Raw genomic sequence first — 26,918 nt, 5'->3', positions numbered from 1 at the left:
CTTAACTAGCTCGAAATATTTCATGGCTTACCCCTGCTCATGTTAATCTTGTAAATGTTAGAAGCTGTCATATTGGTAGCGTACTATGAAGCTTTATCTTCAGAATTTCCAGGGGATTTTCTTTTATGTTCTCTCTGTTCTGCCTTTTTTCTCAGAGATTTCAACAGCAGAGCGGTACACAGTATGCCTATTTCCTGGTGGATCAACAACATGACTGCTTTGCCTATAAGCAGGTTACACATTGTCTTAAAAGGCAACGCTGTGACTCAGACACGTTGCCGGAGCAGCAGCTGGATATTTGCTCTTTTCGTACGGCTTGCACTCGTCCCAGGGGGTCGACCTTTAAACTGTTGAGCTGCTGCCTCCCGCTCGGCCTCAGCTTTTTGAAGTGGCCTCCGAGACTCGGTGACATGTCGCACTCAGTGCGGTTGCCATCTTATCTTTAACATAAGCAGGATCAGATACACTCTCACACTCTCACGGCAAACATTTGTCAGTGGTTGACTTGCATTGAAATACCTCAGGAAAGGTGGATCTGAGATGGTGAAGAACAGATTGCATAATCTGGAGCAGACGAAGGAGTTGATCCGAGTATTTGTTATGAACCCGATCCTGTCTAAAATCTTCTTGATGCACATTGTAGAAGCGCCAACCTTACCCAATTTAAGTCTTAGAGCCACTAGGGGGGCGAATGGGAGAACATGTTCGGACGAATCCAACAAATCCAATGTCCAGTGCGCTGTGTCTCTTTGATCCATTTATTCTCTGCTCCGTGACGCCATAGCATTAATCCGCATGAAGGAAATTATAGGAATTGTACCTTGTATGATTACAGGTGACGATTTATTATTCATATGTTCCTTGACAAGTAGGCTTATCAATATTAAAGTTTCTTAAAATGTGTGTCTTGGTGGTCATTTATTTATGTAGTGAGTGTTTGATTGATTGATCACAGTCATCTGCTCCTCCTTCCTCAACTCGTACCACACCACAGTTTATCACAAGGAGACAAAATGGAGACAACTGTGCCCCTATATGTGTTTACATTTGGGCAAATTGACCTCAATTAAAGGGATGCCAAATGAGCTATTAGCATTCCTGTAAACAATGAACTGTTCTTGGTTGAGGGTGCTGCGATCGACCGGCCGCCGATCATTATCCGCTCTGTGAAGGCCGATCAGAAGAGCCGGTCAGATGACGCGTCGATTCTAAATGGAAACGTTTCCAGTACTCATTTGCAGACTTTTATTTATAATCTCGTGAAAACGATATATGCCTAAATAAAAGGTTGTATAGGATATCAATTATCTGATGCTTACAGATGATAAAATATGCATAATTTGCTGGCCTCAATTTTTGTTTTTCTTCTTTGAAAGGCTAAACTCCAACAAATAAAAGAAACAATATTTCTTCAGATATATATATATATATATATATATATATATATATATATATATATGTACTTTTAATTACATTTAGACTTTTGTACTATACGACGCCCTGGAATCCATTTCTACAAGTAATGTAATATATTTTGTTTTAAAAGATGTCAAACATAAGAATACATCTGCGCAACACATTGTATTGGAATTCCCTAATTTAAGTAGTCAGATCTACTCATGCTCTAGATTGGGCATTAATAATATATCATATAAAATTTTTGCATTCAAATGGCCGGCTTTTTTTTTTTTTTGCTGTCCTGTCTGCATTTGGCCGTTTAAACGTGTTGCTTTTGGTCTGGATTTTTGACTTTATCTCACGATCTGAGTTTCGATTCGTCGAGCAGGCGGTGCTTTCATACACTTCCATCTCTTATCCTGGACACATCCTGCATCACGGCCCGGTGACAGAAAGCAGATTTAACAGACTCTGAGCCCAACACGGAACTCTGAGTTTCCTAACCCTGAAATGGGAAACTGTGAATCTTTGGTTCCAGAACAGCTGATCAGACTTTGATCAGGCATCTCTGAGTTTGCTCACTCCGAGTTAAGTCCATGCGTGCATGGTGAGTAAAAAAAACCATCAACGGAGCTCCGTTTCCAAGATTCACCATGGCAACAGGTAAGGCAGAGCCCCCATTTTTTAATCCAGTGGAAGTAGAAACATTTATGCAAGATGAAACATAGAAGAAAAACATATGTAGATGAAAGACATGATTTTAAACTCCCTATCTGATCCACTAATAATGTGTTTGGTGATTTGAAGGTTGAAACCCAGCGTATTTGACATTGTAGACATCTATTCGGATCTCAGCTCGGCTTTATTCCAGCTACTTCAACAAATGCTGCACATTTACACGCGTTCAGAATTCATGCAACTCTCAAACTACATTCTGCAGCTGCACCATGATCCTGCAGTATTACAGGAATTATTATATTATATTTATATATATAATTGTAACAGCGAGAGGAGAGAGAGAGAGAGAGAGAGAGAGAGAGAGAGAGAAATAAACTGCTGTGTTTTCTAAAAGATTTGTTTTGTGAAATGTCCTTTGTGATAAATTTGGGTGTTTTGTGAAATGTGTTTTCGGATATGTTTTTAGTTTGGACCCTCGGGGCCACCGATGACAAATGATCACACGGCCGCTTCAAACAGTGTGGTACCCAGAAGACTGGTTGTCTGGTTGTGTCCGCCTGACTAGCAAATGTTTTGCTTTTGTTTCGCATGCCTCCTCTTCTCCTCCAGCAGCGACAGCGAGTGGATTAAAGCGTGCACATTTTGGGGTGACTGTGGCTCAGTGGTGAGCAGGGTCGTCCTTCAATCAGAGGATCGGCGGTTCGATCCCTGGCTCCGTTAGCCCATGTCGATTTGTCATTGAGCGAGACACTTAACCCTAAATTGCTCCCGTAGCTGCGCCTACGGTGTATGAATGTTAGATAGTCCTGATGTGGCATTTTACATGGTAGCTCCTCTCACCAGTGGGTGAATGATTACTGTGTAAAGCGTCTTTGAGTATTCAGAAAAGTGCTATATAAAAATCAAAGTATTATTAATGCTAAAGTAAAAAAAAAATAATCAAAGTGAATCATACATATTTGAAAAAAGATGTACAAGCAGCATTAGTGTTGCAGTGGAAGTGAATGAGACAACGGATTTCACAAACAAGCCTCACTATGGAAATATAAAGCCCGAGTGAGATAAAAGAGAAATGTGACAGCCAGCTGAAGAGCCGGTCCAGATTTGCAAAATTCTTTGATCTGATTCGATTGAAATCCGATTATAACATCAACAGTTCAGTGAATGTCACCGGTGCAACTCTTTTTTTGTCTGCAAGAGACTGATCTGAGGCCACAAAACTTTAATAGTTCAAAGCTGAATTCATAACGTTGACAATGTGCTATTATTAAAAGCTTACAGAAGCATTGTGTGCAATTATAGGCCTAAACTTACCTTCTCTCTCCCCTACACACACACACACACACACACACACACACACACAGTCCTTCCTGCTGTAATTATCTTACTCCTTAGTCTAAAAGTCAAAATTAATTGGAAAAATCGTGATGCAATCATTTCCAATTTCCATGTGTTTATCTAAACAAGATATGCCTCATACCTGTTGGCATTTAGCCTTTGAGAAACATTTAGTTTTAACTGCGGTCAAAAAACTCTCCTGCTCGCCGCCCACATGGGCGTCTTAGTGGCGTTCTCACATTTATATGATCACAGTGATGCAAAATCACTTTTTCCCCCCATGAGTTCAGGGTGATAACAGATAGAAGCTTTGAATGAAACAAAACAGCATTTGCAACCTCCCTAATATGTATCATTTATTTAAATAACTTCTTTAACCCTCTTATTGCTTCTGTGTTTTGTAGGAGTGCATAATCTGTTTTCTGCCGGTGCGCTGACACCCAGATGTATCTCTTTACTTTATTTGTGCCGTCGCCACACGCTCACTGTGTGTGTGGGTGTAAAGGTGAATAAGCCGTTACTAACTCGTGCAATGACACAAAGACTTCTCTTCTTATTTTTGCTTCATCTTGGTTGTGAATAAGCCGTTTTCTGCCAGGGCAATGATACCAATATCCGGGCCGTCTCTCCCTGTTTCTCTCAGTAATGTGTACTACATTTCAGTATTTGTGTGAAATATGTATTTATCTCCCCATGCGTAATGCAGACATATGACACACGGATAGGTCACTGCCTACACAGGCAAAGATTTTTCCGCACTGTTACTGCCTACAGATGAGCGGAGAGAGCAATCATAACATGCAATCATGCGTTCATTTTCTCTCTTTCCTTTCCATAAATGGCATTTCGAGAGAGGCTCAACTCTATTACTCACAATGAAATTTTCAGAAACTTTGTCGTTTCTTCAAGAGCTTCTCTTGGTGCATTTAAAAAAATACACTTTTTCTTTGCTTCGGTTTGGCCTACGGTAACATCAAAGTTTCAGTTCTTTAGTGCTGCACACGGTTCTTTTAAAACATCAGTGCCAAACTCTTAAGGCTCCTAAAAATGACGTTCCCATAAATAAACTGTTCAGAAACTGTTTTTAAAGCCTACATGGGGTTTTCTTTATACCCAAAATATAGATTTTTCAGCTGCGTATTTCTTAAAAGATGCACTAGTTTCTGCTCAGACAAAGGGGTTAAGGGCCACCGAAAGCATCCATTTAAACAAACCGTGACAGTGACAACAACATGTGTAGGCGACTGTATAAGTGTGTGAGGTGAGCAGCGTGACGGCTTGGAACAGTTGATGAGGTCACCGGCTTGACCTTGAGATCCGTCTCTTCGGACGTGATGAGAGCCGGAGACGGCGGCGACGGCGGCGGCGGCACTTGGTCCACCGTATCCTCTGGACTGTGTGATGTCTGCTGTTAAATGACCGGTTTGCCTGCATTTCTGTCCTCATCGCCCTTTAGCCTGACAGGGCGACGGCTCTGCAGGGTTTAATCATCACAGTCAGGTAGCTGAATATTTCCCCCCTTTGTGACCATAAGCCGTTGAGCAATAAACCTGTCAGCGGGCATCGTCTTTTGATACCCGATGTGGTTGATTTGGTTGGATGCAGATGCACAACGGGCGCTCGTCTTCGCCAACCGTGTTGAATTTGTCTTCGGATGGATGGTGGCAGACTTCCCTTTCATTTCACGAATCTCTTTTTTGATAAACTACACCCTTTAGAGAGAGGAAGATCTGAGGGTTTAGATTTTTCTTTTTCTTCCTCCCAAGGGGGGCTTGAATTTACAGAGTAATTAGTTGAGTAGAATACACCCTCTAATTTACCCCCAGCCCATCCTGCTCTCCTCTGCAGCAAAGTTTACATTTGGTAATGAATTAAGAGCCTTGCACTATTAAAAGGGGGGGTTTTGCTGACATCTCTATAAGCTTAAGATAAGCTGGGCCTAAATCAAGAAAAATGCTGACCCAGCAAATTGCAGTCCAAGGGAATCTTAGCGAGAAGAGCTTTCAGCGGGAGATAACACTAGGTACGTATATTTGCCTTTGCATTACCCATAAAACATCCTGGTTTATCTTAATTTGAAAATGCTTTTAGAGGAAGTCCTGTAAAATCCATTTATGTCGCTGCTTCATAGAATGAAAGGTGAGTTTTGAATATTGTTTTGTTGTATATTTATGCTTCTGAATTACGTAATGCTAACCTAGTTAAAACTGATTGTGTGGATGAGTAATTAGTACTAGATACTGTAAGAGCAGTTGAACAGCCATAATGCACTCATGCGTTATATAACTCAAGTCTGTTTCCTCCACTTTTCTTTTTTTCCTGCTTTTACTGTACATGCCCTGGAGAGGGAAACACAACAACAGAAAAGAATGAATTATATTTTGTAGGAAGTCTAAAGTGGTTTAATTTCTTCCACTTCTTCCATGTACTGTTTTGTACTATGGACTTCACGGTGGTAATCCTCTGTCTGCATCACATCTCCGAGTTGGAAGGAATCACATCACACACACACATGATGCACACACACAGGTTTAGGAAAGCGTTAATCAAAACAAATCAGTGCAAGATGAACGCGAATTAGCTCCACCGCCGGGGTCAAAGTGTTAATTATGTCGGAAACGAGCAGTTTGGGAAGAGCGCTATCTGCAGACTTTTATCGTCCTCGCGGCACAAACAACTGGTGGCGAGGAGTCGCTTCCTGGCAAGACACACCGCAATCAGCCGGTCTGCAGGTCCTTGTGAAAGTGTCCTTGAGCGGGACACACAACCGCTGTGTATAATTCTCTGTTTCGTACCAACACGACGCAAAACGCGCGCCAATGACGGCAATCAAACGGTGCCCTTGGAATTCCACGGCCAATTCAATTTAAGGAGAAAGCTAAATGTTTTTTAGTTTTTTACAAAGATTAAACCACTTTTTTTTTTTATCTTATCATGCTGAAACGGTTTCACTACCATCAGCAATTTATACAAAACAAAGAAATGTTCTGCAGGTGTGAGTGCCTCTTAAATTTCCTGAGAGCTTATTGAGTGACAACAATCTCCAGCACACTCAGAGATCATGCAGCTCTATTATTCATACTGATGTTGTTGAGTACATATACTGCCTAGTCAATACCTCCCCATGTAGTGAGGGATTAGGAACTCGCAGATGGCAACGACAGTCTTTACAGTAAATCCTTCAAAACAACCCATGTGACGAATCCAAAAAAATATGTCTATTTTCAAGGTATACTTAAGCCAACTACGTAAGAGACATATCAGCCTGGGGGTGTCTTTCAGTTATTTATTTTATTTCTCCATCCTGCAACTTTACTGTTTTTTGTGAAACTCAAAATGAATCCAGCAATTACTGGGCAACCTTCATTCTGAGTAATGTTGGTTCGTAGCAGCTGGATGTGTAAGTAGTTGTTGCTTTGACGAAAATGAAAGAGCAAATCTTTTGTAACCACTCTTTTTAAATAAATAAATAAATGACCTGGAATCGAACGAGGTCGCCAATGAGCAACTCGAGTTGAGACCGTCTGTCTGCGTCGCTCTCTGCATTAGACCACTGGAGCCGCTCTCTCGGACTTGGACGTCTACCGAGGAAGAACGGCAAATTACTGCAGTGGAATCACATTTCTGTCACTTATGAAGCTTACATGGCCCGACCATCCCTAGTGGGATGCTGAATAAATGCATTAATATGAATATTTTATACTTCCTAAAGTAGACTTATACATGATGACTGGTAATGCATTAAAGGACTTGCTCTCCAACATGTCAAGGAGAAACTGACGCCCTACTAGCAAAAAAATATTCAAACTTGGAAGGCTTTACAAACATTTACATGTATCAACTTGAAGAAAACCGCAACTTAAATAATGTAACTAACCTACCTTTTTTAAGCCAAACCATGATGACGACTGTGAATCCAAGCAGACCAACAGCTGCCATACTCTACCAAGAGGGCAAACTATAAACTTTTCGTAAAGCCTACATGGGGTTTTCTTCACACCAGAACTATAGACTTTTAACTCGGTATTTCTTAAAGATTCACTGTTTTCTGCTCAGACAAAGTCTCCGTTTCCCGGGGGTTAAAGGCCACAGGAAGCCTCCCTTTAAACAAACCGCATCACTGACAACAACATGTGTAGGAGACTGTATAAGTGTGTGAGGTGAGCAGCGTGACGGCTTGGGACAGTTGATGGGGTCACCGGCTTGACCTTGAAATCCGCCTGTTCAGACGTGATGAGAGGGCGGATGAGAGCCGGAGACGGCAGCGGCACTTGGTCTTGCTTATTCTCTGTGATGTCTGCTGGCCAGCAGGGGGCGACTCCTTTTATTTCTTGATTTTTAAAGTCAATGAGAAAACGACTCTACTTCTCATTTCATTTATTACCTTTTTTATAATATTGTAAACATTATGGTCTCATTCTCTAGTTTCAAGTCTTCTTCAATACAGCAGATGTTTATTTAGTAAATGATGGTCCAGTTTAGAGTCAAATAGACCATAAAGCAAGGCGGGGCTACCTTGTGATTGAAAGGTCGCTACCAGAATGTCTGCTCTGGGAGTTTTCGTCTTGGAACTTTGACCCTTTCCAGTGTGTTTTCAGTTTGTGAGTTAATGTGAGTTAATTGTGAAACATTTTGGTTTGCATAAAAATGTCTGATTCAGTGTTTGGTTGTACTTGTCCATCTTCTCCTGGTTGCGAAAATAGAAGATGGCAAGGGTCAAAAACCAAGATGATGTTGGCCAAAATGCAAAACTCATGGCTTCAAAACAGCAGTCCACAAACCAACGTGACGTTATGGTGACTAGGTCCACTTTTTACCATCTATGCCCATCACTACAAATCCACTACAAATGCCAATAAGCTGTATAATACTCGTGAGCCAGTGCTCTTTGTAATGCAACTTGATAAAAAAGGTTTGCACCTACTGAATGTCAGCAAGAAAGACGTGAAGCAGAATCACTGAATACTTCCTGGTTCCGGCAGCACTGACCCATCTGTGGAGGGGCGAGTGATAAAAGGATTTCAGGAGCTCAACAGAGGATCACATCATCCTAAGACGGTTCTGATGAGGTTTCAGTGCAGCGCTTTCATTGCATTTATGCGACGCAGTGGGCATCACAGTTTGCTCAGCAGGTGAAACTGAAACTACTTTTCTGGTAATTCCAAAGGTTCTGGCAGTTTTAATATAAAACCACATCCAATACCAGATAAACTCTTATTCTTTAAATGATTATATATAAAAATGTCAGTTCAATGCACACAATTGGAAATTAACTGTAACTTTAGACAATCATTTTACTTAATTCCCTTTTTCAATGGAGATATTTTACTAATGTGTGTGTGTGTGTGTGTGTGTGTGTGTGTGTGTGTGTGTGTGTGTGTGTGTGTGGCATTATTACATTTTTCTTTAAGTACATTCATAATTCGATTTTAGTGTGGATAACTCCTCCACAACTTATCAGCATACTGAGTGGATGGCACAGATGTCTGAATTGCAATACAATCCCAGTTCACAGTGATGTGGTTCATTTCAGCACAGAGGATGTCAAGGCTGTCAGACATCAAGGCTAAAAACAGGCTGAATTAATTTGAAAGTCATCAAGGTTAAAGATAATTATAATTCAACAGCGATGAACATACTTGAATTATAGTCTAAACATAACTGAAGTATAGTTCATGAAAGGGCAGCTATTTCTATCCTACATGTATAAAACAATCTTCTAGCACATTTGGCTCAGTTTTAACCAAATATTTTATAGATTGTTCCAGCTACAAATCACCAAATCTGTACTTGTTTGGTGAATAGAGAATAATATGCGCCTAAAATATATATTGGTTCAATTGCTTCCTTTTTTTTAGCTGTGTAACTGTAAGCGGTTTGTAATTTCTCCCTCCCATAACATCTCCCTCCTATACGCTGCATGTATGCAATGAAAATGTGTAATGATGAGGTCATCTAAATATGATAATCAAGACAATATTATGCATCATTTCAATTTCCCCTTTGAACTGACTTTGAAAATGAGACCTTTTAAGTGAAACAGTTTAAACAGCCTGATTCATACATGTATGTTAATAATGAGGAAGCCATTACTATGGTAAATGGACCTGTACCTGTTTTGTGTTCTCTTGTTTTCCTCCACAGATTCCAACCTGTTAATTGGTTGGAATCTGCGAAGGCCAATCAGCGGAGTGGCGGCCATTTTAAAAGGAGGACGCCAGAAGAGTTGGGCAGCGATCTTTCTTTCTGACTATGCACACACTGTGAAGGTGTGTGGCGAGAGGTTGAGGACAGTAGGTAAGTTTGGGGTACCCTGTACACTTGTGCAAGCAAGTAGTTACTTTGTGTCTATAACATTAGGTTATTGGTCGGTGCTCCCTCTGTATCTGATTTGGTCAATCATTTTTAGAGAAGCTTAAGAAGCCATTTTGTTTGTTTCCTTTCCAGAGGTAGTCAGCCAGGCCTAGTTTTGTTTTGTTCTATTTGTTTGGCACGACCACGAACTGTCCCAATCTCTCCCACTTCATGGAGAACCTTTGTTTTATTAACCAACAGCAGTGCGAATAAATATTGTTTAAAAATGTTACTCCTACTTTTGACTTTCTTTCTTCTTTTCACTTATTCTTTGGCTGACAGGTGTTCGTCCCCCCCCTAGACTGAAAAAGGGATGTAGCAGCTGTTCTAGTCTTCCTACCACTCAAAGCGCTTTAACACTCCTTATCATTCACCCATTCATACACTGATGGCAAGGTGCCACCTGTCCATTGCCCAGTAACTAACACTCACACACATCACATTCATACACTTTAGGCACAGCTACAGGAGCAATTTGGGGATAAGTGTCTTGCCCAAGGACACATAAACATGGGCTAGCGGAACCGGGGATCGAACTGCCGACTGAAGGACAACCCTGCTTACGACTGAGCCACAGTCGCTCCTACAGTATGTCATGTAGAAAAATGGCTTATACTATTTAATTAAAAGCAGGATTTTACTGCATTAGTTGGTCGATAGGAAGCTATTTTTAACTATATTTTATGTAGGACTGCGGCTAATTATTTTCCTTCGAGATCCATCTGCTGATGTTCATTGATTTTGATTTATCGTAAAATTGAAGGAAATAATTCCTTCTCGGTCGGAGTGGATTAGAAGTACACAGTGACATGAAAAGAACAGACTTTGGGCACAGTACATGTACCTAATAAGATATATAAAATGTAGAGCACTACTTGAGTAAATGTCTTCATTTACATACCACCACTGGCTGATATATGCATCTTATCTTTACCAGCCAAAAGATGACATACAAGATAAAATCACATTATTCACACAGCCAGAATATCTAATGCTTTAGATAGAAAGTAAAGCTATTTAAGTTTGGAGGAAACGGAGAGGGAATTCAGTGCAATGCCATGCCATCCGGAAATAGTGTTTAGCAGCTGAATATCCTGTATGTGCTGCAAACTCCTCTGTGAAAGTAAACTCGCTATCATCCTCCTCGAGATCCATAACCTCAGCTCATTCATGTTTCAGCCACGCTGCTGATTGATCGACCAAATCTGGCAACTCCGCTCGACTCACATAACCAACATGTTACGTGAGCCAGCGGCAGTTACGTGAGCCGGAGAATCTGCGAGCTGGGGCAGGAAAGTAGCTGATGCCAACTGAAAATGTCATCAGATTTGTGTCTTGGCTCTTGTGAGGCATTTAGTCACTAAATGGAGGCTGAGAAGTTACCAAGATCTGGTGAAACAGTTGCTGGGTTGGCAACAATGGTGCTTACTGAGCAAGAAGGAGATTTAGGAAAGCTGAGCAGTGACGGATACAGTAGATATGGCCATGTTTGTTTATGGCCCTTTTTCGTTTGTGTGTGTGTGCGCGTGTGTGTGTGCTTGCTGTGCATTTGCCGTTAGAGAACAAACATTTAAAAAGTTGTATGTCTTGCAGATAGACCTGACAAAGTGTGAATTCAGATTTTTGTACTATCGGCGTCATGACGTGAAGATATTTCGGCATCCTTTTTGTTGCCATCAATTACAAGGACTGTTTATTTTGGGTTCCTGCGAGATACAACCCTGAATACTTGAATATGACTGAATACAGCACTGTGCAGTACTCAACTGAATACATGTTGAATATCGTATTGAATAGTACATGTTTGGTTTACGGCACACATGGTCAACCGTACAATGCCGTGTTATTGGATCAAGATATTGAGATTTTGTATGTCCTTTATTTCGCCGAGGACAGCATTAGATGTCTACTTGGCAACAAAAGCATGATTACGGAATTCATGGATATGTTGTAGTCAATAATTCAAGTTCAGGAGTGTAAGGTTGGGGGAAATAAAGGGAACTTGCTGAATAGAAAAAGCCGAAACATCTTCAAGCCTTCAACTAATTTGATATTGAATGAGTTTTTGCTAATGGCCATGTCCTTGAGGGATTATTTTTTTTAAATGCGGGAACATTTTCTGTCTCATCAGAGGATTTTTTGAAAACAAAAACAAGCTAAACTAATGCACCCTCTTATGTTTGCCTGCATTCCTGAAACTTGATGCACGTATTTGAATAACACATGAGTTCTCGCTTCGCACTATCACACATTTGAACCAGCGGATAAGTAGTTTTTTTATTTTTCACCTTCCCATTATCATGGAGACCCAATGACATTTCCCCTGGAGCCGCCATCCGTCCACCTTTATACTAATGGTCTTACATAACCCCTGACTGCCGTCTATCCAGCCAAACTTCTGCTTGTGAAAATTGCCGGCTAACTGGAGCGATTTGTGTGCCTTTCTTTCCCTCTACTGAGATCATTCTTGTTTGTGTCTTTGAATCGTTGCAGGGTTGACAGGTTTATCATTAAAATGATTTTTTTCCCCCGTTGCTAAAAGGCACGTGTTTTTGTATTTATAACAGTCAATACTATGCAGCACTTGACAAACTACAGCAGCTACTGCAGACCGGATCAAATAGAATAGAAAAGCGAGGATTCCTAATGAATGCCTTTCGAGTACGGACAAAATATTTTGTTTTTGTTTTGTTACTTTTCTCCTTCCCACCTCAGGTTATACATTTTGTTCCACAAATTTCCTTTATTGTATCCCTGTTTTTCACTTCAACTATTTCTGACATTTCCTGAAAATACATTATTCATAAACATGCAATCATAAACTCTGTAATTGTCCGCACTTTACTTGTCCGTCCTTTGTTTGCATCATTATGCTCCATTAATGCACAGATGGATGCATTAAAATTACATTAGCGAGCCCTCAGATAGGCACAAGCTAAAACAACAGCTCCCGTGTTCTCCTGCAGCTTATTATTGCAAGCTGTCAGGCGCTGTGTTGTGGGGCGATGCTGTAAAATTGTTTTTCTAAGGGAAGTGCTTTCGAATTTAGAAACATTTATGTAATCATTGTTGAATTTGCATATGACTCTGTATAGTTTGCGAGAGTGGGAGTGAAATCACTCTACGGAATGATTGCCCTCGGGGGTGGGGGGATTCGGAGCAGGACTCCCACCCTGCCCAGGTCTCTTTAAACGGTGGAAAGAGATTGATGTCTTTGAAATGCCCTCCAGAGTCCCTTTCTTTACCCCGTAAAAAAGATTTGATCACAGCGTTACCTGGTGTGACTTGGGACGCGGGCTTTTACAGATAGCCACGACACCCGCGTTGACGTGAAACTATTCATTTAGGTAAAACATAGAAAATTGAAATGCATTTCGATATTTTCTGGTGAAAGCGCGAGCGGAGATGGATCTCGCAGCATATCATTGGTGCATGAATGAGTGTACATGTTTTTGCTAATGACAGTGCAAGCAAAGCCCCGGGCTTATCTCGCTGTCACCCACTTCAGGATCTGCTTACTCAGCTTTTTTTCCACTGCGTGTGCGTGCTACGTGTTCTTTTTAATTTTATTTTTCAGGTGTGGAGAGACGTTTGCCGTTCTCGATCCTGGTTGAAAAATGAACGCTAGGCAGTTCAGGGGAACCGTGTGATTGTTCACCTTGTGCTGTCAACGTAAAGCGTACAGTGTTTAACTTCAAGAGGGTGGTGGAGTAATTTTTCATTTCAATGGCATGTGTATTATATACCGCTGGCCCTTTTACACATTTGATGACAGACCTTGTCAAGCGCACAGTCACGTTCAAACTCCTCAGATATACCTAAAAAATAAGCGTTGACAGACTACTTTCACTTTCAACAAATGGACAGAAATAGCAGATGAGTGGCGCCTAATACACAATACACTATATTTATATATAAACATTTTATTTTAGTATTTGTTTCACGTTTGAGAGATCTATGTGAAACGATGTATATGTGTGGAAAACGAGAAAAGGGCATTCAAATTTTTTGGGGTAAAAATGGAATAAAGACACACGTTCTTTATGCTGAACCAGTAGAGGCAATTTATCTCCGTGTCACAGTGGTTAGATTCCTGCAGCACAGACAGAGCGGTCAACAGCAGCATCAATCATCTGGGGAAAACTCTGTGTACAACAAAGGGCTCTGATAGAGAACTAATCTCTGAACCAGAGAGGAGGCCAAACGTTTCAGAGCCACTTCTGGACAAACGACATCCAAGAGGTGACACCGTTTTGTAATTGTCCACATAGGTTTTTTTCCCGTGCATGAGGCCTCTTCTGTTTACACAAAGATGCAACATCAGGAGTAATACTCATTCTCATTCAGCCTGGTTTCTGCATTAGAAACACATTATCTACCAGATTAAGTTAGTTTTTTGACGTATATAATTACGTTTCTAATCCTGTTCCCCCGGGAGTCGGCGCAGGGAGGTTGGGTGTTGATGGGTGGGTCAAACAAACACAGGACTTTGATCCAGGAGACCCATGTGAAACAGTGACATTGAGGCATTGACTTATCTTAAACCACAATGTAAACTTCTAAAACACGCAAATGTACATTTCCTGTGAATATATGAGTTTATCTTAAAAAGACTCTATGCATGTAAGGAGTGGTTAGACGGGTAGCTGGATCGTCAGAGTTTGAAGCATTGGGCCACTGATCACGCATTAGTATTTAACGGATTGGGAGTGAAACGTTTTTGCATCAAAATAACCAAATCATTTTGTTGCGTTTTTGTTTTGCTTCAATTGAATTACTCAGTGGAGTTTAGATGTACGGGAGCGTCATTTTGTAGGAGAGGGTTGTCATTACATAGTCATGTAGTCATGGCAGAATCTAATTGCAGAATATCAGAACAAATGGACAGACGGCTCAGATACCAAGTTACTTATATTTTCATAGGTCAAACCATTTGTCGTCTTTTGGACTGTTTTCAAATGGTATAAACATTTCAAAAAAGGACTAAAGTCTCCAGAATGTGAAAACCATACAAGGTCGCTTAATGGAAAGAGTTTATATATTTCTACTATGAAAACACCATTCAATTTTGACAGTCTGCACAAAGGAGACGGTGAGTGGCACGGACTGAGAAAATGCTTATGAAGAGGTGAAGGAGCAAAAGTCCATAGACATTTTCACCAACTCCTTCAATCCACTCGGAGGTAAAGGTGTCCAAGTCAAGTCAAAATGTGAAGCCTCAACTCCCATCTGTCTTTTGGTTTTTCATACAGCATCCTCCATCATCATTTTGTTCATGTGTAAAAAAATAAATAATAAGAACACCACCAGTTCAACATTAAAGCATCTGCCCTCTTCCAGACAGCAGTGCAGTGAGTTGAACAAATATGCACACTCGTACTATACATATACTGTATGTATGTATGTCTCTTTGTGTGTATATATGTATGTATGTATGTCTATGTGTATATATGCATATACATATGTAGATGTATGTATACATATTTATATTCCTCTTTTGGCAGTAAACATGTAACAGGATGTTGAATAATGATAATGCTTCCGTGTCTTCATATACTGCAGCAACGGAGGAAAGCAGATGCCAAACGGTTTACACGTGGGATTTTATAATTTTTTTCATCATCTGAATGTGAAATACAAGTCATTAATTTGCATGAACTGAATTAAAGCACAATCTGTTGAATTTTGAATTTGTTTTGGAGAATTTAGGGCCAAACTCGCAGGTTTTGTTTGTAGTTTTACTGGCAAATCTAAGTTTGCAAGAGCAGATTGGCACCATAGGAAGACACAACAACATGTTGATAGTTGATGAGTTGTGTAAGTTGCTGACATGTTGTTGCCAAAGATTTGACACCGCAGGGAAACCTGGGAATGATTTTAGCGGAGGGGATCACATAAGGTCACATAATTAATGTGTGTGGAGGTGTAGTGTGTGGTTTATTAGTCGCGTCCCGGTATCATGTGTACATGATGGAAACAAGGTAAAGCCAGTGGACAGCAGTGGGTAATGGCATTATGCTCTGGCCTCTGGCAGATCTATTAACATATGTATCCTGCTGCCTTTAGATGGCTGCAGGGATTTAATGAACTGTGGGAGAAGCGGTTTAAATCAGCTCTGGTCAAGGATACTGTGATACGTATAGACTGCTCCACCGCCTCCCTAATTTAAATGCATCTACCGGTTAAAGTTAATAGTTCATTTGGAGTTGAAACATTGCCTCATTGGTGCTGCTCCTTTGCTCCAGATATTTAATTGTTTCATGTTGATGACGTCACGGAATTTCAAGAAGAGTTACATTGTCCAAAATAAATTACGCCTATTCTCAGTGCAACATCTAAGACCCAAGTACTGAACCCGTCGGTGTGTTTGGTTTCGCTGAAGGCTGCTCAGAAATGTAAAGGACCTGCCAAAAAAAGCCTTTGGCCAATCCCAGCATGCAAAATTTAGAAGACAGAAAAACCTTTCTGGACAGTTCACCACTTCACAGCTGGGCTTTATTCATTAAATAAAGAAATAAAAGGGATGATGAAAATGTGTATTTTCTCTTCCTTTCTCTCGCTGTGGGGTATTTCATAAAAGCTGCTTTGCAGGGATTTTCAATGCCTTTGAACTTTTCTAGAATCAAAGCAAACAGAGTCTCTCTCTTTACTTATTGCTTTAATCTACACTGACAGGTAACTCTCCCCAATTACCATTTTTAATAATTAATTCTCAAACAAAACAGGCAACACATTTAGTTTGCCAAAGGTAGCATTAGGCTTTTCCCCAACTTCCTCCATGCAAAAGCCGGTAAATCAAAAGAAAAAAACAACAACCCCAAATCGTCATACGACGTCATTTCCAAATCAGGTATGGACATCTAACTCTAGTTTGAAACCCCACGAGAAACACGGCCTGCGTGCTGGCAAATATGTGTGCAACTGACGGAATGATGTGCAATAATAGAATCTTTTTTACTATAATAAATCTATCAGGGCTCTCAGGTGTCACACATTGAGCGTGACTGTCACGCATTTCGGTCTTAAGTCACGCCCTCCCGCTACACATCGTATTTCTCACGCTGAAAAAAACCTCTAGGCTATTTAATGTGCCGCAGTGACAAACATGACCTGGTCGCGCTGCCCTCACCATGGAGGAATCAAGCACGTCTCCCCGAATCCCCTGGACTCATCAGCCAATCAATAAAAAGAAATGGGCTACACGAATAGCCAATCAGAAAAATGTATCTGTTGTATCTGGGTGAAATGTAAACAATGAAAACAGGAAGACTGCAGTACCTAGAAACTCTTTAAGGTACTAATAGTGGACTCAAATGGATTTGGATTGCTTTGGTAGACTCCTACAAGCCCGGACGGTTACGGAGATGTCTTTATTATTATAAAGGGTACTTATGAGTGGTTTTGCGGTATTGTAGAACTTTAAATTAAGTTAAACAACGATGTGGTTGTGGAGAAAATGAAGGAAGCGTCAAAGGAAAACTGTTTTTCTTTGTACGTCGGATAATAGGCGTGGGGTTTTTTGGTGCGCTCTGGGGCTCTTGGTGCTTAAGAGGTTAAACTTTGTAAATTTGGACATTATGGACCCAGTGAAGGTGAAAATCTACACCCTGTTTCTTTCTGAGCATGTGGCCAGGGATTACACGGTGCACATGTAATCACTGAACTACATTAGTGACCTGATAATCAGTTGCAAACATTCAAAGAAGCTTAGAAATGACTTCCGTTAAAAACTCTTGACTGACGGAGGGAATCATACGTTCCAACAAGGTCTCCCAGATGTACGAGGTGCTGATGAGTCAGTTAACCGATCACATTATGCTACAGCTTGCGCTCCCGCCAACGCTGACAAGTTCATCAGGACGTGAGTCACCGAGTTAGCTTCAGCTTTTTTGCACACAAGCGGATTACAAAAAAAAGAATGGGAGATCAAAACACGAGATGCTTCCTGTGGCGTCCCGTAGCTTGAAATACATCGCTAGTTTGGCAGGAGGCAGTCTTCCTCCGCCAAGAAATCCGCTGTGTTAAGCTTTGCCCACCATCCCCTCCAGGCTGCCGGGAGTTCCTCTGTCCCCTGTTAGTTTCTCACAAACTGAACAACAAGCGCACAGTGAGCGCTAACTGTGTGCATGTGCTTTGTTTGGATGCAATTATTTCCTTGAGCGTCATCTCAAATGTGTGTGTGCATGCTTGCGCGCGTGCATATCCGTCCTCCTGTTTATGCGTGATTCAGTTGTGTCGTTCTCATATAAATATTATTCCTGCATGCCATTGCTTTTTGTTTTGCTTCTAAAAAGCTGGTGGCATCCTCTGAAGTGCAGGTTAGCAAGCCCAATGTTTATACAGGGCTAACATCCGAGAGAACAAAGGACCCCCGGGGGCTGCTGCCTGCTTTCTGGCCAAGATAGCAGGCAGCAGAGGTGACAGCCAGCAGCCAATTCATAATGCGCATTATTGCCCTCGAACGTATACACGCTGCGTTTGGCTGGGACAATAATGCTCTTTATTGTGCTTGTGCAGGTTTGTGTGTGGATGCACATGGAGATGGGCTAAAACTGTTAATTTTTTTAAACATTTACAAAAGATACGGGACTAAAGCATTGGTTAAGGGCCCGTAAACGGGGGTAGGTATTGACATCTTAAATTTCACTGGACTGAAAAACTGCGTGTGTTATAAGTAGGGATGGGTATCGTTTTTTTTTTTCCCGATACCGGTGCTAAACCGATACTTTTAAAACGATACCGGTGCCTAAACGGTGCCTGAACCGATACTTTTTTATTGCCAAGGCAATTTTTTTTCTTCAAATTGAACAATATTATTAACTGTTTAAAGTATACTATAGATATAAATACATAAATACATACAAAACACGCTTCAAACTACAGCTTCAAACCTTTTAACTTCAAACTATAAAAATATATATTTAAAAAAAGAACAGACACAAGCATCAGGTGTTCTGATGGGACCGTGTGCAACAGAACTCAGACACTGTTGGATCCTAAAACTGCTGCTTTACTGGACTACACGTCATCATTAATATCAACTGGAGAGATTTGTTCCATCAAGCCGAGGACGGGCGTTCAAATGCTCGTGCTCGTGTCTCCAGCGATCTCTGTGTGCGCGCACTGTGTGTGTGAGCGCTGGAAGCCCCGCCCCCTCGAGCCCCGCTCTGCATGCAGGCGGACAGAGAGCAGAGCAGCGAGTGTGCTCTGATCCGCGCTATTTTAATAATCGTTTTAGGTACCGGACGTGTTGGAACCGGTGCCATACTGGCACCGATTCTCGGTACCCAACCCTAGTTATAAGTAGGAAAAATAGTGCAGATAATACTTGACCATGACCAACATAGGAAAAGGAACAATGCAATTATTAATGTGAACACAAAGGGAGAAATAAATAACTACTTATTAATGCAGGGCTCTCAAGTTTTTAAGACAGAGTGACAGAGGTGAGAGTGACATATCCTCCCACCCCGCCGCCGCCACGCCCTCGCAAGTGCCATGTCCCGAGACCAGCTCCCCTTCTCCCCATATTATTATTAGCTTTATTTTCATTGGTTGCTGGATTACATTTCACCCAGATGATTGGCTATTCGTGTAGCCCATTTCCTTTTTTTGATTGGCTGATGAGTGGCACCTCGCGGCAGAACTCCAGGGGATTCGGGGGAGACGTGCTTGATTCCTCCATGGTGAGGGCAGCGCGACCAGGTCATGTTTGTGCGCTGCGGCACATTAAATAGCCGAGAGTTTTTTTTCAGCGTGAGAAATACGATGTGTGGCGGGAGGGCGTGACTTAAGACCGAAATGCATGACAGTCACGCTCAATGCGTGACACTTGAGAGCCCTGTTAATGTTTAATACACAGCAGTTCCATACTGCCAGTTATACTGCCATTAATATCCATATAGAAGTACTAACAGATGATTTCTGCATCCGCATTGCTTTGTTTTGTTCCGAATTGTGCTCTATTTACTGTAATATTTTTTAATAAATTACGGAAAGTGCAATTAGTTTTATTTCTCCTTGTGCGTTTAATCTAAACACACACACACACACACACACACACACACACACACACACACACACACACACACACACACATCTTGAGTTCGAGAGCTATTTAGAAAACCATATTTCCTTCCCTAATTAGAGACATCAATCTCAGGCGGCGTATTTCAGTCCATGCTCAAAACATTGAATCGCTGAATTCTGAAGGAATATCCATCGCTCTGGAAATTATAATCAAGGTTGAGAAGCATGTTAATGAAGAGGCAATTGCAGGGTGAGTGAGTTTTGTTGTCACGGTTCTCTCCATGGAGTATTGACGATTCTGGTATGTACGATCCAAGACACCCAACTCCCAACGACACATTAACCTCTTCATTCACTATTCACTACTTGGTTATGATAATGAGTTTGATTCGGAGAGCAGTGAGTGTGTCTTTGGGAATGGGAGAGAGGTCGGAGTATGAGTGGTAATTCTGTGTCGGGAAATTAGATGCATACATAAGAGTAAAGTAGCTAAAATGGTAAGCTTAGAGTTGTACATTCTGTCAACATGCGAATGTTGTCGCTGATGCTGTTTGAGCGAAACAAACAAGAGACCAGATTTCTTCCAAATGAATGATTGAGGGCGTCGCTTTACCAGAGGCACAACAAGACAATGCACTCAAGCTTCATTACTTTTTGAGCAGCTGTGAGAGTCCTTTGCTCAGTTAGTGCAAAAGTGTCGCAGATGCGATCGTTTCTTCGCCAAAGTTCCGTTCCGACTTTGAGTGCTGTTTCACAATTACATTGCACTCCGATTAGTTGGAAGAACCATGTTCTACATACTAAGTGGGACTAAATGGCATTGTTTTGCCTGAAATGTAGTTACTCTTAAATTTAAAAAATGTATGAATGACAACAATGCCACAGTTATCTTTGGTCCCTTAAAAGGTCCACATTGCTGGCAACAATTTGTAATTGGTTGCAAATTTGCCCGGAATCAATCTGATTGCATTGTTCTTTTACGGACTGAACTGTTGTCTATATAATTGCCGTTTATTGGTGTGATTGAACCCTCCCAATACTTACGCTGAAAAGACTACACCTGGACTCTAGTAATTTGGGTAAGCTTAGGGGTCTCATTTTACGTGGAAATGGGCCTATGAGCAATCATTTTAAGACAACGAAAAAAGAAGACGCCATCTTGGTTCAATTCAATGTTCATGGTCCCATGTGGGTAATTAGTCTTGCAGTGTGGCAAAAGCCGACACAATAAAGTGGACTCAAAGGTAATGTCACAGATTAAAGCTACGATGAGGAAGTTTAATTTTGTGAGTGGCAGTGTTTCCGAGTACCGGTGTTCAAGAAAACCTTCACTGCAGTCTCCGCATATCAGTTCTGGTTCTCCCGTGACTCCCTACCCTCCAGCGGCCCCACAGACAGCGGCTTAGCAGATATTTTTGCACCTTTTGCCCGACACATCTATCGTCTAATCAAATAATGTCTGAGAGTGAAGACTGTTGCTCAAGGAAAATCTTACCGGCTATTTTTATTAACTTCTTCAATCCATTCCATGCTATGAACCCAAGGGTCGAAAGCGAATGACCATTTTGTAATATAAGGGTATCAATTTTCTATCACTAATAAAAGCATTTAACCTCAGAGAATACAGTGTTCCCAATCGTGTACGAGGCACCTTTAAAGCTGCATTAATTTGTTTTTTTAACCAGGGGCCCGTAACAAGCTGATCGATACATAGCTACCACCATAATACTCGCTAACATGTTTTTTCTCTTTTTATCTCAATTTTGGTCTCCACCGACTTTGTTTTCTCCTTTTTTTTCTGTTTTCATCGCTAAACTTCAGCTAACCGTACAGTGGGAGTTTTACACAACTTGTTTTCTGAAAACGTATGCTTGCAGGGTTGATTAGACCAATAAGATTGGTTCGAACAGTAAAAAGCATCTAAAACAATTATCTTCAGTCATTTGAGTCTGTCTTAAAATATAAATGCATTAATTGATTTAATTGAGCTTCTGTCTGGTGGTATTTGCATTCACAGTCAACTTGGGGTTAGCAGGTTTCACCTTGTCTACATACATACACTTGCCTACTTAACTATGTTAGTATGACGATCACACTTTAACTATAACATACGGCTCATGCTACAATATTATGCCTAGATTAGATGATGATCAACTAGAAGATGCTAAAGGAATAGAGGCGATTCTCATCCACACGTCTGCCAGTTTTTTCCTTCTTTGACGTGTCTAACGCTGACGCGTTAGATACGCTCTGAGATTAAAATGTTTTCTCATATACTGAGCCATCCTTAGAAACATGCAGTCTTTATGTTTCCATCCTTTCATCCACTAGTTCTACCCTGAGCTGGGAATTTTGACACAGCACAAAGGCATCTTGCAAGAGCCATATTTGAAGTCTCACCATCTTTTTCCCCTTGCAGATCTCTATTCAACATTAAATGCCATTAAATATTTCATTGTCGCTTGCACTGTCATTGACACTGAGGTATGGCTTGGTCTCCGACAATAAATTGATGCAGTGCTTCATGCCTGCATGCTTGTTCAATGTTCTCCAAATTCATTCAATATACTTGCACATATTTTTTTGTGTACCATGAACATAATAGGGTTCTGCCAGGGATGAATCCAATTTAAAGGCGCAGTAAAATGAAAAATCGAGTGGAAGCTCGAGTACAAATTCTATTTCGATGTTCAGTTAAAAATGTTGTGAGAAGAGATGACTCGGTGAAAATTCACAATAGCATCATGTGTTTGAAGCAGAAGGTAACCAAAACTGAGGCATTGTTGAAAATTGCATACTAACATACAATGCATAGTATGTGGACTTTGTGTATGCAATAAATGACCATGTGTATACTAAATGAGCAATTTGAGCTTACTGCATTTACTCAACTGCCCCACAATGCATGGCGTGTTGATGCTGTCGATCATGTGAGATTTTGATTTGGTTAGCTTTTGAATTGTGTGTTTTTGTGTAAGTTGCCTCTTTTGAACAAGCTGTCTTCTAGTTTTTTTTTTACAAGGTTGGCTGATTGAATGGTTAAGTCACTACATCCTTCACTGACACATCATTCAATTACACCCACAACACTGGAAAAAAGCCAATTCCGGCTTTTGATTCAGAAGTTGTGTTTGCTTACACTGACTTCAGGATGGTTTAACAAAGTTTTGGAGGACATTCTGGGATGGTGGTAAATAGTTAGACCCCTTGATGTCAATTATAGTTCATACAAAGAAGATCAGAATAGGCAGCTCATTTAGAAAAATCTGAAATTGGAATCGGCCAAGAAAATTGGAATCTGTCCAGTCAAAGTATTGGCCAAATTTGAATTTTGACCTGTTGGCGATGCTAAATGAAAAGTCAGGAAATCATAAAAGTTGTTCAAATTCATTCATCAAATGTGATCAAATTTCAAAGCAAGCCATCCAACCAGAGATGTTCTATTCTGAACTAAGGTGGTGGCCTGAGACCCAGAAGAGACATTGCCATCCCTTTAGCCATGCCGCTAGCATAGCTTTATAAATAGCTGCCACAGTATATAGCTGAGAGAGTACTTGCAGCTCAGTGCATCCTTCAGTGCTTCGTTCCAAGAAGTCATAAAGTTTCTTTTAAGAGTTTCCCAGCTTTTAAATGTCTCCATGCATTGGTTTGCATCATGGAGAACAGCAGAGTAGGCAATCAGCAGAACAGCTAAAAGTCAACAGTCAGTCAGATTTGGTTTATCTTCTCCCGACAGAGAGCTCTAGTTTGGGTTGGACAGCTTAATATCTTTAGTTGTCTCACCCAGACAAGTAGAATAAATGGGTTTGAAAATGTCCATTTACTGAAAGAGCAGAAAGGCCTCAGCAGCAGATGTCGGGCAGCTGTTGCTGCACTTCTGGGTTCTCTGCACCGATACCAACACTGTCAGGATGGTTACCAAGTGTCACGTCAAACGTCTGCTTCCGTGAGGACAGCTACCTACCATCACGCACCCGGGTGAGCGATAACCCGGACAGCTAAGGTTGCCAAAGGAAGGGAAGGAAGAGGCATTTAGGAGTGGGAACAGGGACAGCGATAAGAGTCAACATCAGCAAGGGAGTGAGAGATGCTGAACAGACTCTGAGAGACAGCAGCGGCAGCTCTCAGCAAGTGACCCTGCATCTGTCTGGAGAGGTCGCAGATAGATAAGCAAGCCCACAGCTTACTTGCGCACAGCACCGCAAAGCGTGAGTCTCCACACATGGCGAGCAAGCTACGAGCACGCAGGGCGTTACGCTCAACACGCTGTTGGTTGCGTTCTTCTCCGAAACGCCAAAGGGCGTGCAAACAAAATGTAGTGTGAAGAAGCAGGAAGATAATAAGAGCCATAAACCAACCTCATTGTGATTTACTGTAAACTCATATCTCATATTTATGAATGACTTTATTGCCTTCATTCAATTATTCAGTTCAGTTTATTTTGTTTCGCCCAAAATCACAAATCTGGCTATAAACATAGCAATATGGTATACATACTTTTATTGTGACCTGGAGCTTGCAACTTGAGTTATTTGTTCATCATAGCACCATCTCACGGAAGTAATATTAAGAAGATACCTGAAGCTACAACAATATAAGCTTGCTAGAAAATGTTAAACTTAAGGTTTCCTGTTCTCAACCAATGCTTTCAGTTGAACTCAAACAGTTTAGTGTTTTTCGTCATTATTTATTGCCTTGTCACACCTCGTGTGTTTTAAAGCATCATTTACACTGAACATGTAGAAATTGTTAAAGTTTGGAGCTACTGCTGTTTTTAATCAATGACCAAATTGTGTATCAATCTATTTATGAAAGTATGTTAGATTCTGATATCAATAGGAGGAACTGGCATTTAAGCATTAAACTATTATAACTCCAACATTGACAGAACTAGACAGCATGTTTAATTCACTCAACTTCGGTAGTAACTGGGTTTAATAAAGTGCCACTGAAAGCAGTATTGGATTATTCCGAATATCCCGTCATTCTAAAGCATCTTCCTGCTTAGGGACTGCAACATTCAGCACCGCTCCGACTACAACAGCCATCCACTTATCCATCTTGTCATATTACTCAGGCTAACCGAATCTGCTCCCAAATTGAGAGTCAATAGAGATTGTTGCGCTGGTGCAGCGAGAAGATTGAAGATTATTCACTTTGCTTAGCTCTGTCAACAAGTGCTGCTTGTAAGAGGCACGGACAAACCATGAAATTACAACCATGTGTCATCGTTTCTCTTGTTGCCGTACAATACAGTTCCTGCTTTTTTCTCCATCTAGCATGTACTTACATGATGAGTCATAGCTTTTAGTAAACGATTGATTGGCCAAGGGCCACACCATCAGACGGTTTGAAGTGTGGTCCCGGTCTTTACTTTCCAACTGCTTTTACTAAAATGATATAGATAAAAAGGCACAAATGGTTTGAGCTAACAAAGAGTGTGAGAAATAGAATTTGAGCCCTTTGCTTTCTCTATATACGTAACAGCATGCTGGTGTGTGTGTGTGTGTGTGTGTATGTGTATATATATATATATATATATATATATATATATATATATATATATATGTGTCATATGGTGTTATTGAGGTATATTAATGTAATTCATGGTGCCATAAATACAGGTGCCTTTGGGAGAGCAAACTTATTTCTTGCCCCAGTGAAAATGAAGGAAGAGAAGCCGGTGGACGTTCCACACAATGTTTCTCTAAGTTGTTAATAATAATAATACAAATGTCAATGCTATAAATAATATTTTAACTATTCAGTACAGAATAGTTAATTATTTCAACTGTTAAACCATAACCTAACTTCATATGCCTTTAAGATGTTATCACTGTAAGGTTGGTGGGAGGTGCTTATTGGCTTTTTTTACATTTACGAAAGATCAGTGCTATACAAATGTGAAATTTTATTTGCAAGTTTATTTTTCTCCTAAATATATGTCAATATATCTATTTGATGATACCACATTTTCTTTCTTCATTTTATTTATTTCAAATGGACTCCACAATCTTTCCGCGTACCCCCCGGGGTACAGTATTGCCTTCTAGTTTTTTATTTTTGACAATGTTGGCTGATTGAATGGTTAAGTCACTGCAGTTATCCCCTGGGCACCTTCCTTCGCTGACACATCATTGAATTACTCCCACAACACTGCAAGAAGGCTTAACGGGGAATTTCGGCTCGGCTGCAACTCACAACCACGGGGCACAACCTTCCTTTACAGACCCTTTCTCCTGCCTCTAAGCTGTAACCTCAGACAACATAAGCTTCCTCGACCGAATCCTCCTGTGGCACCATGAGCACTACAACAAACACAGAGTGCTGCGACTCCGACCACTGCACCAATGTTTGAGATTTATATCTTCAAAGGGATTACAATCATCTTCCTGGAAATCCTGACCCTCCTTCTGACTGTGTGGCCCCTTCCTGCTCCTTCAGACAGACTCTTCAGACGTAGGCGGAAAGATCTGATGTGCTCGTTTCAAAAGAATGAATAAGAGGTGTCTGTCTAAGTAGTTTGTTTGTACCCGTCTGTTTAAAAGTACTTGCAATTTTTAAATATGACTCCAAAGAGCTGTTTGTGATCTGCTTCCTCTTTGGTTCGTGGTGAAGGGATGACACTTGGTCTGTGGCTTTGAAGTCCACAGAAAAGCCATTAGCAAAGGCAGAAGTAGTCATGCTATGTCTGATATGTCGCCTGCATGAAGGGAAGCGTGTTTCTAGCAGCAAAATACAAAGCAAACGACAAACAAAAACAGAACACATGTTTGTCTGATTGAGAGGTTGTAATCTATGAGAATAACCTTTATTCAGTAAGTACACATTTACTCATGTCAAAATCTTTATCTCATTATTTTGATTGCATCACCTTGTAGCATGTAAGATGTTTGACGTTGTGACTTTTCATCAATTTCCTTTCCTTTTACTGTTAAAAATGAGCTTTCACACAGTTAAGTGTTCATTGATGTTCATTGATCTCTTCCGACTGTGGCTCAGTGGTAGAGTAGGGTCGTAGTGTTAAAGCTTTGAGTGGTCGTAAGACTCGAAAAGCAGTCCATTTACCATTTAGTACTGACACATACTTCCACTTTCATCCATTATCTCCCCACTGTCTA

At 40.8% G+C, this 26,918-nt stretch overlaps 1 protein-coding gene across 1 annotated transcript in view; it reads left to right on the top strand.

The window, feature by feature from the left end:
- Positions 1-2,051: 2,051 nt before the first annotated feature.
- The window catches only part of lrrtm4l1 (leucine rich repeat transmembrane neuronal 4 like 1), a gene marked incomplete at both ends in the record, with an annotated part of 120,733 nt that continues 95,866 nt past the window's right edge, over positions 2,052-26,918 (top strand). Inside the window, one exon of the mRNA XM_079234896.1 lies at positions 2,052-2,061. Coding sequence (XP_079091022.1) covers positions 2,052-2,061 — 10 coding nt within the window. The remainder of the gene's footprint in view (positions 2,062-26,918) is intronic.

Source organism: Taurulus bubalis (assembly GCF_910589615.1).
Source record: "Taurulus bubalis genome assembly, chromosome: 19".
Classification (NCBI taxonomy): Eukaryota; Metazoa; Chordata; class Actinopteri; order Perciformes; family Cottidae; genus Taurulus; species Taurulus bubalis.
Note: the sequence above shows the minus strand (reverse complement) of the source record. Positions and strands in the feature narration are given on the sequence as shown.